Here is a 14,559-nt window from a genome sequence, read left to right on the forward strand (position 1 = left end):
TACTATTCTACTTTTCCAATGAAAGAACAGTAAAACATTGATTTAGATCCAGATGAGGATTTGATTTTTAGAGTTAGTATTGAAGAACCTGAATTAGTTTCTCCTGAAGCAGAGCTTCCTGAGCTTTCTTCAAAGGATATAGTTGGGGAGGCTTTTGAAAATTTATTTGTAGACAGAAAAAAGAAAAAATCAGAGTGCAACAGGATCAATGGTGGAAGCCTCCCTTGCAAATTCCATCTAAATTTTCCTATTTGGTTGACTTTTGTGGGCTTCAATTGATAAGTATCCCATCCAATTCTTCATCGGTCTCAGCTTGATCGTGCAAAGCTTCTCTAATTTGACTTGAACTATCCCCTTGGTTTTATTATGGTCTTGGGTTTACTTTCATTTGTGTGGCAGTATAGCATTTATTGCAGACAGAAAAGTTGTTATTTTGGTCTTGTTGCAAAGTCGTTGGCAGATCACATTTTCTCTTGGGGTTATGTGTTGTAGGCCTTTCTCTTGGTAATTTGGTTAGACAGGCCTTGTTGTTGGGTTTCTAGGAATTTTTCTCACGATCTGATGTGTTTTGCTCGTTTGAAGTTAGATCGTCTCAAAGCCTCATCTTGTCACACTTTTTTTTCCATTTTTGCAGGCTCCTTCATGGAATATTGGGTTTGTTTATTTTCCTTTTATCGATGTTCTTTAGGTATTCTTTTCTTTTCTTTTCTTCCTTCGGGATTTATGTACTTCGAGCATTAGTCTCTTTTCATTTCACCAATGAAAAGTCTTATTTTCTTTGGAGATAAGATAAGGAGTGCTTATCTTATATGGAGTAGGAGTACATCATGGGGCTTGGACTGAATCAAATCATGGAGATGAAATCCATATAAAAGTTTATGAGAAACAAAGTTTTTAACTGAGAATATGGTTATTTGAACAACTGCATTAGGTAGTCTCCTTTGTTATTGAATCTACTAAGCACTAAATGTCTGACATATTAAATTATGGGTTGTCTTGTTTCTGACATCATGGATTAATTTTCTTCTGATTTTAATATTTTGATTTTCATCATTATTTCATCTTGTATTACAGTTTGTTATTACATCCGAGCAAGGCATGCTGCAACATGCAATTGAGCAGTTGAAGAAAATACCATTGAAGGAACAAAGGGGTCCACAGGAGAGGTTACACTTAAAAAGTTTGCATTCGGAACTGGAGGAGGAAGGGAGTTCTCGAGATTTTTCTTTCTTAAAATCCTTTATTGTTCCAGTCCAGAGCTGGGCTGACAGGCTGTTAGGAGACTACCATCTGCACTTTTCTGAGGTTCGGTAAACCATTTTCTTGCTGCAAAACCTGGATTGGAGCTGTGAGTTTTAACTTTGTTAAGTAGGAAAAATTTTCTTGCCCAGACCACGTAGGGTCTTTAGCATTGGTGCTTAACCAATGAAATTGTTGCATCTGTTTAAAAGTAGACTTCAAAAATGCTTTATTTGTTCAACCATTGTGAGTATTATGCTTGAGTTTGATTATTGGAATTTTAGATCTGTTGGATTGATTTTCATTTCATTGGCTTATGAAAAAAATTAACCCAACTAACTCATCAAAGGGTTAGTTGCTATGGTCTTTTGCTGTCAAAGTCAAAGCCTTACTCGATGAACTTTGGTTTGAGAAGAATCGAAGTGAATTTTTCTTTTCATGTTATCTGTTTTATTTTGGGGACTTTTATTTCTCTAATTAATCATTGGTCTAGTTTAGGATACTCTTGAGATTGTACTGTTTAGGTTTCCTGTTTCTTCTTTTTTGATTCCATGTATTTTAAGTGTTAGCCTCTTTTCATTTATCAATGAAAAGTTGTGTTTTCTTTAAAAAACTCCAACTCATCCATCATTTTTTTTTTCTTGTATGTTAAGTTTGGAATACCTTCTAGTTTAAACACTTTTTATTTTATTTTTGTTTTTCTCTATATAAATATTTTCAATAAAACACTTTTATATCTTATGTTTCGTAAAGGAAAATTATTTCAAATAGCAAAACTGCTGAAAATATTTACAAAATATAGTAAAATTTTAGAATTTATCAATGATAGGCACTGATAGACAATGATAGATACTGATAATAGTCTATCAGTGCCTATCGTTGATAGATTTTGAAATTTTTTATATTTTGTAAATATTTTGGTTCATTTTTCTATATTTGAAAACTACTATTTTCTAAAAGTACTTTACAAAATCTATCGTTGATAGATTTTGAAATTTTTTATATTTTGTAAATATTTTGGTTCATTTTTCTATATTTGAAAACTACTATTTTCTAAAAGTACTTTACATTATAAATTTTTTTGGTTAAACTGTATTTAAGTTTTCTACACCATTTATTAGCTTTATTATATTTGCTGGTTTGGTCTTCGTGTGCTTTCTTGCACTGTTTTTTTTTTTTAAATTTTTTTTTCACTTCTTTTGGAGTTTTTATCTTTGAACATTAGTTTATTTTCATTTCCTTAAATAAAAAATTCGTAAGATAGAGTTAAGCTTGGGACGTATATATTTATTTTTGAAATGGAAACGAAGCTCGCCATTGAATTAATGAAGTGAGACTAATGCTCAAAATACAATATGGATACAAAGAGCATAAAAGAACAAAAAGAATGGATTAGGAGGTGCACCTGAGCATTGATTAGGTTGACACCCCTTAGCACCCACATAAGCTTGGGACATATTTAGTTTCATAGTTATTGACTAACATAGAATTCACAAACTCTCCTTTTTTCTTATTAGTTAACAAGACCATACCGATAACTTTTTCTTTAAGTCATGCTCTTTCCTCTCTCCTCTCTCCCCCTCAACCCTTTCCTTTCCTTAATTAGTTCCGACCACCATGCCCACCACCACCATGCCTCCCCCTCTGACCACCCTACCCTCCACCACCACTTGATCAATTCTTATTGATTGGAAAAATTCTCACTTTTTCCGATTGCACCAATCAAAGGAAAACACTTAAAGATTACTAAACAGAGCCGATCATCCACAAATTCTCTCTTTGTCTCACCAAAGGCTCTAGATTGGCTTGCTTTTATCTTTCAATTCCCTCTATAAAGATCCCTGCAACTACAAGTTCTTTAGGAAGCTGATAGATGAATGTGATACTCTTTGGCTGGAAAAACACAACGATAAGAATGGCTATTTTGTTGAGATCACTCTTTTAGGGCAATTTGGTCGCTGCACTAACCTCTTCATCCCATCCATGGAAGAAAAAATGGGCTGGTTTTCATTTTTTTCCTTGCTCTCAGACTACCCCGACTATCCTTTTCCTCCCAATAAATCTACAACCATATAAAAACCCGAATCATACAGTACTGTGGCCCGACCAAAGCAACCAATCCCCCTTTGGTTAACAAGGCCCCAGCTCTATGCAAGAGTGTCAACCCATCTCCCATTCACCCACAATTTGATTGGAAGGCGGTGGTGATTGTTCAACGTTATAGACTGTGATTCTTGGCCACCTATTTGCAACACTCTGAAGTCATCTCTCTGTTAGGAACCAAAGGTAGTATGAGATGCCTTTGTCCCACATTGGTTAGAATGGGATGACCACTATGGTACCCACTCCAATAGCTAGCTTTTGGGGTGTGGTTCTTGAAGTTGCTTAAGTACCTAACAATGGTACTAGAGTCGGTTGCCGACGTTCCGGAGTGGAAACGGCGGAGGGTTTTGACCGGGTGAAGTACCGCCAGAGTAGTCGCCGGGACATCGGCTTTCCGAGGATGGGGTATTGTTAGGAACCAAGGTAGTATGGGATGCCTTTGTCCCACATTGGTTAGAATAAGATGACCAATGGATATCACGAGGCAAAAAGGGCTTTGATCTAAACGGAAAATGTCTCTCTCCCCTCCCTCCCCTCCCTTTCCCTCCTCGTCCCAACTCAGCCTCCCTCCCCCTCTTCTACCCACCCCGCCGGTATTCACTATGGATCCTCACCCTGACCGCGCCCCTTTCCCTTCTGTTTCCCTCATCTCCTTCACTCTTAGGTGGTTTTCCTTCCTGCAGCTCGCTGGGCTTTGTGTTTGTGTGATTTTCGGCTATGGAGATAAAAAATTGTAGTATTCTGGATCACTTTTTCTGTATGTGGCAAGAGGGTTCCGGGTTCCTTGTGGAAGATCTGAAAAGAGGCCAATCCATGTTCCTTTCTATGGCCTCAGCTCTTTGGCTTAAAGAAAGCTTTAGAAGACTGCTGTTTGGTCCAACTTTTGAATTCTTTTTGCTAAAGGAAAGAGTGGACGAGAGTTTCATCCGTTTTGCCAAATTCCGAGCTAATGATATGTGGTTTGTAGAGTGTGCAGTGTGGCTAGCCTCAGGGGGAAGAAAGAATATCCACGTTCCGTATGGTGTTGATAAATCTGGTTGGCAAGAGTTCAAGGACATGATTGAAGCCGGCATTCACATCTTCAAAGAGCCACCTGTTCAACAAGTAAGTTTTTCCTCCCTTAAACTTCCTTATGAGATTGCTCAGGTCAATAATACTCATTCAAAGCTCCTTCTAATAGATCATCAAGAGAGAAGTTACTCAGAGGTGGTGAAAGGGAGAAAAGAGCTCCCTCAGTTGGTTTCAAAACCCCAAAGCTTAACGTAGTCTCACATCAGAAGTCCCCTGTTCAGAGATTAGTAAAACAGAGTAAGAGCTCTTTTTGGATTCAAAAGGATCATGAAGTTCTCAAAGAAGATTTTAGTAGCTTATGGATCATCTCAAGACTCCTGGTTTATAATGATTGGAAGGAAATTTCAAAAGTGTTGAGTGAGACCTTCAATTCCAGTGTTACTATAAATCCTCTGTTTGCAGATAAAGCTTTAATTAAGGTCAGTAATGGTGATTTGAATGCTCTGATTTTAAACCCGAGCAAATGGCAAATGCTTGGTCCGTTTCATTTGATGTTCGAAAAATGGAATCCGTCAAGGCATGGAAGAACCTTACTAATGAAAGGATTCAGAGGCTGGTTATCAATCAAGAACCTTCCACTAGATTATTGGGGAAGAAATACGTTTGAAGCCATAGGTGCTTATTTTGGGGGTTTGGAATCAATTGCTTTAGAAACTCTCAACCTCACAAATTATTTAGAAGCCAAAATTCAAGTTAGACGAAACCTCTGTGGGTTCATGCCGGCTACAATCGAAATTAAGGATGAAAATCGTGGTAATTTTTATTTAAATTTTGGTGATATTGAATGTTTAGAAGCTCCATCCTAGTCTGTTGGGAATTAATTCTTTAAGGATTTTTCTAATCCAATTGACCTTGTTCAGTTGAATCAAGTTACTAAAGATGAAGGAGTCAATTTCCATTTAGATATTTCAGATTGGACCTTCCTTGTCTCCTCTCAATCCAAGCCGAATTTCTCAAGAAACCCGAATCCAATCTCAAAAAAGCGTTCCCTGAAAAGAGCTGCAAGTTTTGCGGAGGAAGGTGAAAAGCCACATTTTCCACATTCTCTGGGAAGATTCACGGAAAATTCAACCACTCCTTCCTCCTTTTTAGCCGAAGAAGTCGAACAATCACCAACAAGTAAAGGGTCTCATGTGAAAGAAATCGAAAAGACACAGTCCTTTAATAACAAATCTGAAAAGGCGTCTCGAGTATTTAAGAAGAGAGAGATGGGAGAAGGAGGTTGTGTAGCTGGCTTTTTGTCTTTTGAAGCTGAATAGCCGCTCACTCAAGAAGGTGATAAGTCCTTGGGACTTTGTGACGTGGAAGTATCTATTTCGAATCTTAATTTGAGGCAAGCACTTTTGCTTTCCCCAACCACCAAAGAAGTCCATTCGTCACCCAAGTCCATTACACTTCTCCCTTGTTCTAACCCGATTAAGCCTCCTTCTCCTGTTTTCGCAAAAAAATTGGCTCCTTTGCCATTGCCGGTTCCTGCGTCCTCCTTAAACAATTCCATCTCCTCCTTCGTGCAACATCTCCCTCCCTATAGTAAATCAGTGCCAAGGCCTAGCAAATCAGGCGCTAAACAACACTATAAAGCAAAACATCCCCCTACCTCTTTAAATCTTTCCCAAAGCATTTCATCAGAAGAAAGCTTGTGAAGGATTCAATCAAGAAATCAAGTCTTAAAGCCAAATCAGTGGCTGTTCAAAACCCGGATTTATTAGAAGCTCATTGCACTTCAATTCAAGGTCAACTCCAAAGTTTCAGGTCAGCGCTCCTTCCTCTTCTCCCTCCTCTGTTTGAACACTCTGTTTTTTCTTTACCTAATTCAGAGTGTACTTTTCTGAGAAGTTCTCCAAGCTCCAGCCCGGGTGATTTTTCAAAAGATAAAGGGGATGTCTTCATTAATTCTCCCTTCAGTGTGAGTAGTGAAGAAGTGGACGAGTTTATATCAGAAGGATATTCAGAGGAGACAAGAAAAGAAGCCCCTCTTGTATCTGATTTAAATCCCCTGTTTCAGACAGAGGAGGACATCTCTTCAGAAGCTTTTATTATCGGCTCCATCTCTACAGCCATTCCGTGTGACCTTCCAGCCCATCTGAAGTCCATAGTCACTGATTGCCGCCTTATTCTGGATTAGCAGTTGGTTGCTGAGGCTGCAACCAAATTTTGGCCCTGAATTATGAAAATCGTGACTTGGAATACAAGAGGCCTAAAAGATGTTAATAAAAGGTTAGCTCTCAAGCGTTTTCTAAAGAAACATAAACCAACAGTAGTTCTAATTCTAGAATCAAAGAAAGATAGCTTTGAAGTAAGATTCATCAAATCCCTTTGGAGTTCCAAAGAAATAGGATGGGAATTTGTGGAATCATATGGCAATTCAGGTGATTTACTGACATTATGGGATATGAGTTTGATCTCTGTGGTTGAAACATTGAAAGGAGGGTATTCGTTATCAGTAAAATGCATCACTGCTTGTAAAAAGACTTGCTGGATCACTAATGTTTATGGACCAAATGATTACAAAGAAAGAAAATTCGTTTGGCCAGAACTTCTATCTCTTTCATATTATTGTGTAGAAGCTTGGTGTATTGGGAGAAAGAAAGAAAATTCGTTTGGCCAGAACTTCTATCTTTTTCATATTATTGTGTAGAAGCTTGGTGTATTGGGAGAGACTTCAATATTACAAGATGGGCGCATGAAAGATTTCCTATGGGCAGAAGCACTAAAGGAATGAGGAAATTTAACAACTTCATAGACCAAGCCAATCTATTGGAGGTCTGGTTGGGAAATGACAGTTTTACTTGGTCTAGGGAAGGTGTTTCAGCTTCAAGTTCTCTATTAGATTGCTTTTTCATGTCTAAAGCATGAGATGAGCTGCTTGAAAATTCTAGAGCTAATAGGCAAGTTAGATCCTTCTCAGATCACTTTTCAATTTTGCTAGAAGCAGAGTCTTTCAGCTGGGGTCCTTCCCCTTTTAGATTTTGTAACAGCTGGCTGCTCAATAAGGAGTGTGTCAAACTTATTGAAACAGTTTGGTTAAGCAGTAATGTTCAAGGTTGGGCAGGTTTTGCCCTTAATCAGAAGCTGAAAAAGGTAAAGACAGCAGTAAAGGAGTGGCATTCGGAATTCCAAGAAGATCAAAGAAGGAAAGAAGAGGGGCTGTTAAAAGAAATTGAAAAATGGGATGCTCTTGCGGATTGCTCTACCCTTTCTAGTAATGAATTGGCGCTTAGATCTACTTTGAAGTCAGATTTAATGTCTCTTTATAGACTGGAGGAAGTACATCTAATTCAGAAAAGTAAGTTGAATTGGCTCAAATTGGGAAATGAAAACACAAGTTTTTTTCATAAATTCTTAGCTGCAAAGAAGAGAAGAAACTTTATATCTGAACTAATAGATGATCAAGGGGTGCCAACGAAATCTTTTAGAGAGATTGAACGCTTAATCCTGAATTTTTACAGTAGTATCTTCCTTAAATCCTCGGGGATGCGGCATATTCCTTTGAACCTAGAATGGCCATGCATCAACTCAAATCAGAATTTATGCCTACAAGCCAAGTTCTCACCCGAAGAAATTAAGGCAACTGTAAGGAAACTTGGAAAATGCAAAGCACCTGGACCCGATGGATTCACTATGGAGTTTTTGTTGAAATTTTGGAACCTGATCAAGGGCAGTCTGCAATCCACCTTTGAAGATTTCTATAAGAATGGTAAGCTTAATGTGTGTATAAAAGAAAACTTCATCTGTCTTATTCAAAAGAAGAAAATAGTAGTCAAGGTTAGTGATTACAGGCCAATTAGTTTAACTATAGTGTTATATAAGGTCATTGCAAAGTTGCTGGCTGAAAGATTAAAATTGGTTATGCCTAGCATTATAGCTTCTTCCCAAAGTGCCTTTATTGAAGGAAGACAAATTTTAGACCCCATTCTTATTGCTAACGAAGTTGTGGAGGAATATAGAGTGAAAAAGAAGAAGGGGTGGATTCTCAAGCTTGACTTGGAAAAAGCTTTCGACCATATTGATTGGGAATTTCTAGAAAAGGTGTTGAGAAGCAAAAACTTCGGTCAGAAATGGATAGATTGGATTATGGGCTGCGTTAAAAATCTAATGTTTTCAGTCTTCATCAATGGTAGGCCAAGGGGAAGGGTGGCTGCCACAAGAGGTGTTAGGCAAGGTGATCCCCTCTCACCTTTCCTTTTTCTTCTTGTTAGTAAAGTTTTAAGTGCTTTGGTGAACAAGATTATTCAAGCCGGTCTTTATGAAGGTTTTGTGGTTGGCAAAGATAAAATTCACATTTCCATCCTCCAAATTTGTAGATGATACTCTATTATTTTGTAAATATGACAGCAACATGCTTGCAAAACTTAAGCAAACGGTGGAGTTTTTTGAATGGTGTTCGGGATAGAAAGTAAATTGGGATAAATCAGCCCTTTATGGTATAAATGTGGGCGAAAATGAGCTGATTTCCACTGCTGCTTCATTGAATTGTAAGGCTGATCACCTTCCATTCCTATACCTTGGACTGCCTTTAGGTGGGTACTCGAAAAATTTGTCTTTTTGGCAATCGGTTTTGGACAATTTTCAAATTAAATTGGACAAATGGAAACGTTTCAACCTATCAAGAGGAGGTAGAGTCACTTTATGCAAATCAGTATTGTCTAACCTCCCAACTCATTTTATGTCCATCTTCCTATTGCCGGATGGAGTTGCATCAAAATTGGAGAGGATTATAAGGAATTTCTTTTGGGAAGGACACAATGGCAGCAAGTTAAATCACTTGGTGAAGTGGGCTTTGGTGCAAAAACCTTTGACAGATGGAGGCTTCGGCCTTGGTGGATTCAAAATTATGAATTCAACACTCCTTGCTAAATGGGGCTGGAGTTTTTTTAAAGAGGAAGGCTCTCTTTGGGGCCAAGTTATCAAAAGCATTCATGGCTCAGATTCTTTTAATTGGCACACGGCAGGTAAAGGGGGCAGAAGTTTGAGAAGCCCGTGGATCAGTATTTCGAAGTCTTGGTTAAAAGTTGAGCCGTTGGCTACTTTCAAACTTGGAAATGGCAGCATGATTGCATTTTGGTTAGACCCTTGGGAAGGAGTGACCCCTTTCAGTACCTTATTTTCAAGTCTCTTCAGAATCACCTTGTTTCCAAATGGTTCGGTTGCTGAACATTGGGACAGCAGATTGGCCGCTTGGTCAATCACCTTTCATCGTTTGCTTAAAGATGAGGAGATGTTTTCTTTTCAAGAGCTGCTTGGGGTTCTTGCATCAAGAAGAGTTTCGGAGGATTTTGATAAAAGGAAGTGGTCCATTTCAGCCTCGGGTCTCTTCATGGTCAATTCCCTTAAATTACACCTTTCCCTCTCCTCCCCTTTGGAAAAATCTCTTTACTCGGCCTTGTGGAAGACTTGTAGCCCGCGAAGGATTAATATTCTAGTCTGGATAATGCTTTTTGGACAGCTGAATGTAGCTTCGGTTTTGCAAAGGAAGTTGGCAACCATCTATATTTCTCCATCGATATGCCCTTTGTACCTACATTCGTTTGAAGACTCCCTCCACCTTTTCTTTGCGTGTTCCTATTCAGCTTGGTGTTGGGAGAAGTTGCTGTCCTTCTTCAACTATTCTTGGGTTATGAGCAATGATTTCAATGGAAACTTGCTGCAGCTTTTAGTTGGAACAAATCTCCACAAATCCAGCCATATACTGTGGCTTAATGCAGTCAAGGCTCTTTTGGCAGACCTTTGGTTTGAAAGAAATCAAAGGGTGTTTTATGATAAGGCTCTTGTTTGCCAAGATCGCTTTGAATCCGCCTGACGGCTTGCCTCTTCTTGGTGTATCCTCTCCAAGCATTTTAATAGCTACAGTTTATTAGAATTCAATCTCAACTGGAGAGTGTTTGCCTCCCTTTCAAGCGATGGTTTTTAGCTTCTTTTGTAGTCTATGGTTTTCTTTGATTTTTCAGATTGTATGTTTCTGTTTTTTTGTCCTTGTGTTTGTTCATTTTGGGGGAGTGTAATGTTTTGTGCTATTCTTATGTTTATAGCTAGTTTTAGTTTGTTTTTGGATGTGATGAGGGCGCTAAGGGGGTGTCAACCTAGTTGAGATGTCTGGGTGCACTTGCTGATTCGTTTGGTCTTCGGTTGTTATTCCGCTCATTGTATAACCCTCTTGTACTTTGGGCTTTTGCTCACATTTCTCTTATTTTAATGAATTGTTTCCTTTTAAAAAAAAAATGAGATGACCAATGTGGTACTTAAGTGGCTTGGCTCTCCCATCCCAATAGCTAGTTTTGGGGTGTGGTTCTCCAAGGTGCTTAAGTACCTAACACTTTCTCAGTTTGCTGCACCACTAACCCTCTCTCTGATGATAAAGCTTTGCTACATGTTTATGGTACAAAGTTAGCAAGTCAACACACCGAATGGACTAATATAGGTCAGCTTTAGCTCAAATTCCTCTCACCTTCTAGGCCCACCTCCTTCAAGCAGGAAATGGTGGCTACAACCGGTGGTTGGATTGATGTTTTTAATCTTATTCTTTGGACAGAGAGAGGATTAAATCTCCAACAAAACAGAGAAAGGATTAAATCTTACTTTTGCGCTTTTGAAAGTTAAAGAAAATGCTCTGGGTTTTATTCCACACGAGATCCATCTCCATTAGAGCTGACCGGCATAAATATCACAGTTCGCATACAAGCTTTGGTTGTCAGAATCCATGGTCGTCAGAAAGATTAAAATATGCCGTTGGAAAGAAGCATTGATGTCGACGATGCTAAGAATAAAATTTTCCTTGATTCTTGTTTGAATGAAGAAGGAAAATCTCCCAAAATTAATTCAATCAAATTGGCTAATTCTTCTCTCTCCTTCTCAAGCGCCTTTGGCCAATTCTCCTGCATTAATGAAGCAATTAAACCCACCTAATTTGCCAAATCAACTTGTGGACCACTTAATTTTGCCAATTAATTCCGTAGACCACCCAAATTTGCCAAACAAACCTGTGGACCCTCCATTATTGCCAAATAAATCTGTGGACCAACCCTTTTTGCCAAGTCAAACAGTAGCCCCACATACTGAGCCTTCCACCTCCTTCAGCTTCCAAACTAGTAACCCTAGCCCAATAAGTATATATCCCCTTCCTTTTCCCAACCCTCTCTCTCCTCTGTTACTTTTCCCTCTACGTTGGAAACAAATTTTCGACCTCGTCCTCTCTCACAAACATTCCTTTTGCTGCCTCCGTTACCGAAGGTTACCTTTCTAGCCCTACCAAAGTTGCCAAATTTACAACTCACCCACTTGACTTGGCTATCTTTGGCGATCAACCTGATGAATCTAATCATCTTCGTTTATGCACTCTCCCTTCCCTTCCTTTTGACTTAAGCCCAACCTACACACCTGCCGACCACATTCTGCCAACATCTCCAACTATTGGTTTCAACCCCTCCGCACAACCCATTGCACCATCAAACCCTTACTCCCCTCCTCCTATTCGTAGCCAGCCACATCCATCTCCCCTTCTCCCTTTTAGCCTTTGGGATTTTGGCCTCCCTTTTATCAAGTCATGGGTCTTTGTGTTATGGCCATCCCATCTCTCCCGCCTCCAACTAAATTCAAGAAACCTTTATCCACTACGGGAAAGAAACCAAAGTTACAGAGAGAGAGCTCCAAGGCTTATATACATTAGTTTATTATGACAAATCAGCCACGTTGGCTATTAGGGAGGGTGTTTCCGATACCCAGTGAAGTTCTTAACATGGAATGTTTGTCGTCTCAACTCCTAGAAGAAACGTGCTATGGTTAAAAGGTTAATCCAGCAACACAACCCCGGTATTGTCCTCCTCTAGGAAATGAAATTGACATCAGTTGACTCTTTTTTTATTAAATCTATTTGGAGCTCGTCCTTTATTGGTTGGACTGCACTGGATGCCATCGACACATCAGAGGTATTCTTATTCTTTGGAGTGAACCTGATTCTTCTATTCATGAGGTTATCTAGAGTCATTTTCTGTATCTATACATGTTTTTCTGGTACATGGTTTCTCTTTCTGGCTCACGGTAGTCTGGTCCATCTAATAATGTTTTCAGAGTTGATTATTGCAAGAACTTGATGCCTTGGCTGGTCTGGGAGGTGATTCTTGGGTTATTGGGGGCGATTTAAATGTCACTAGATTGTCTTGGGAGAAATCTCATGACAAAAACATTTTTTCCAGCATGCATGCCTTTAATCAATGGATCTCTGGTTATCAATTATGTGATATCCCATTGGGGAATGGATGTTACACTTGGTCCAGCTCTAGTCCTACTCAATATCTGTCTTTATTGAACCGTTTCCTCCTTACAGAAAACTGCCTTCGAAAATTTAGGTTAGTTTCTCTTAAACGTTTGGACCAAACTACATCTGGTCATTTTCCTTTGGCGCTCTCCTCTGGCAATGTTGTTTGAGGCCCCTTCCCAATCCGATTTGAGAATTCATGGTTGCAAGTTCCTTCTTTTCGTCCTCTTGTGGAAGATTGGTGGGCTCTTCACCCTATTACTGATTGGCCTGGTCATGGATTAATGAAGAAACTACAAAGTTTGAAATCTATTATTTGCAATTAGAATAATACTCATCGTCTGGAGGCTTCCAAATTGTCCTCTCTAGTGACAACTTTCTCAGTTAGATGATTTGGCAGATATGGGCCCTCTCAGTGAGGATTAGACCATTGGTCGTCGTTTGCTTTGCGAATAGATTGAAAATTTGACAGTACAAGAACATATTAATTGGCAATAACGTTGTAAGCTTAAGAGGCTTATTGAGGGGGACGAAAACACTCGTTTTTTTCACAGAATTTTTGCTGCTCACCGTCATAAGAGCTTGATTACTGAAATCCTTTACAGTAATGGTACTAGCCTTCTAATTGCACAGGACATTGAGATTGAATTTTTGGATTTCTATTCGACCTTATTTACTAAAGATGGAGGTTAATGCTTTCTTCCAACAAATTTGAATTGAAGTCCTATTTCTTCTTCCTAGGCGAATCTAGAATGCCCTTTTATTGAAGAGGTCTTTTTAGCAGTCTTTGCTCTTGGCACTAGCAAATATCTTGGTCCTGATGGTTTCACTACAACGTTTTTCAAGTACTTTTGGTCCACTATTAAATTTGATATGATGCTTTTGATTCAGGATTTTTTTTTACCTCTAGAGTTATTAATGCTAAATTGAATGAGACGTACATTTGCCTTATTCCTTAGAAAGTTGACTCTAAATAAGTTTCGAATTATCGATCGATTAGCCTTATTCCGTGTGGATACAAGTTTATTGCTCGTGTTCTTTCAAACCGTCTGAAGATGGTCTTTCCCGATATTATTGCTTCAAAACAACTTGCTTTTGTGGCTAACAGACAGATTCTTGATGTTTCCTTGATTGCTAATGAGCTCATTGATGATTGGTCTTTCTCTAAGAAAGCAGGGGTGGTACATAAGCTTGATTTAGAGATAGCTTTTGATACAGTCGATTGGGACTTTCTTGACTCTCTGCTTCAAGCTAAGGGGTTTGGTTGTCTTTGGCGCTCTTGGATCCGAGAATGCATCACTAGTGCCAACTACTTCATTATTATTAATGGTCGTCCTCGTGGAAAAGATTATTCCAACCCGGGGTATCAGGCAGGGTGATCCACTTTCCCCTTTCCTATTTATTTTAGTTGTTGATTGCCTCAGTTGTCTTTTGGACGACAGTTTCTCTTTGGGTCTTACTATTGCACACCCTATTGGGAATTCGACCTTTTCTTTGAACTACTTACAATTTGCTGATGATACATTGTTGTTCTCTATCGCTGAGCATCATGCATTACAGAACCTTTTTGACATTTTACGTATCTTTGAATGTGCATCAGGGCTTAAAATCAACAAGAGTGAGCTCCTTAGGATTCATGTACTTGAATTTGATTTTGATTGGTTGTTGAGTTCTTTTGGTTGCAAAAGGGGTTTTTGGCCAATGTCTTACTTGGGTTTGCCCTTGGTAGGAAATTCTAATTCTGTTAGCTTTTGGCAGTCGGTGATAGAGAAATTTCAACATAAACTTCATAATTGGAAGTATGCTTTTATTTCTAAAGGGGGTCGTCATACCCTTATTTAGGCAACTTTTTCTAGTCGTCCTACCTATTACTTGTCATTGTTGAGGGCTCCAAC

The 14,559-nt window shown here is 38.9% G+C and overlaps 1 protein-coding gene across 2 annotated transcripts in view; it reads left to right on the forward strand.

Moving 5' to 3' along the window:
• Positions 1-14,559, forward strand: part of LOC120081265 (plant/protein (DUF810)) — a 64,235-nt gene that overhangs the window by 22,206 nt on the left and 27,470 nt on the right. For both annotated transcript variants that reach the window (XM_039035992.2, XM_039035993.2), the window contains exon 12: positions 1,075-1,305. In XM_039035992.2, the coding sequence (XP_038891920.1) occupies positions 1,075-1,305 (231 nt within the window). The remainder of the gene's footprint in view (positions 1-1,074; positions 1,306-14,559) is intronic.

The sequence above is a fragment of the Benincasa hispida genome, chromosome 7 (genome assembly GCF_027475165.1).
Source record: "Benincasa hispida cultivar pf3 chromosome 7, pf3_genome.v1.1, whole genome shotgun sequence".
In the NCBI taxonomy this organism is placed as follows: domain Eukaryota; kingdom Viridiplantae; phylum Streptophyta; class Magnoliopsida; order Cucurbitales; family Cucurbitaceae; genus Benincasa; species Benincasa hispida.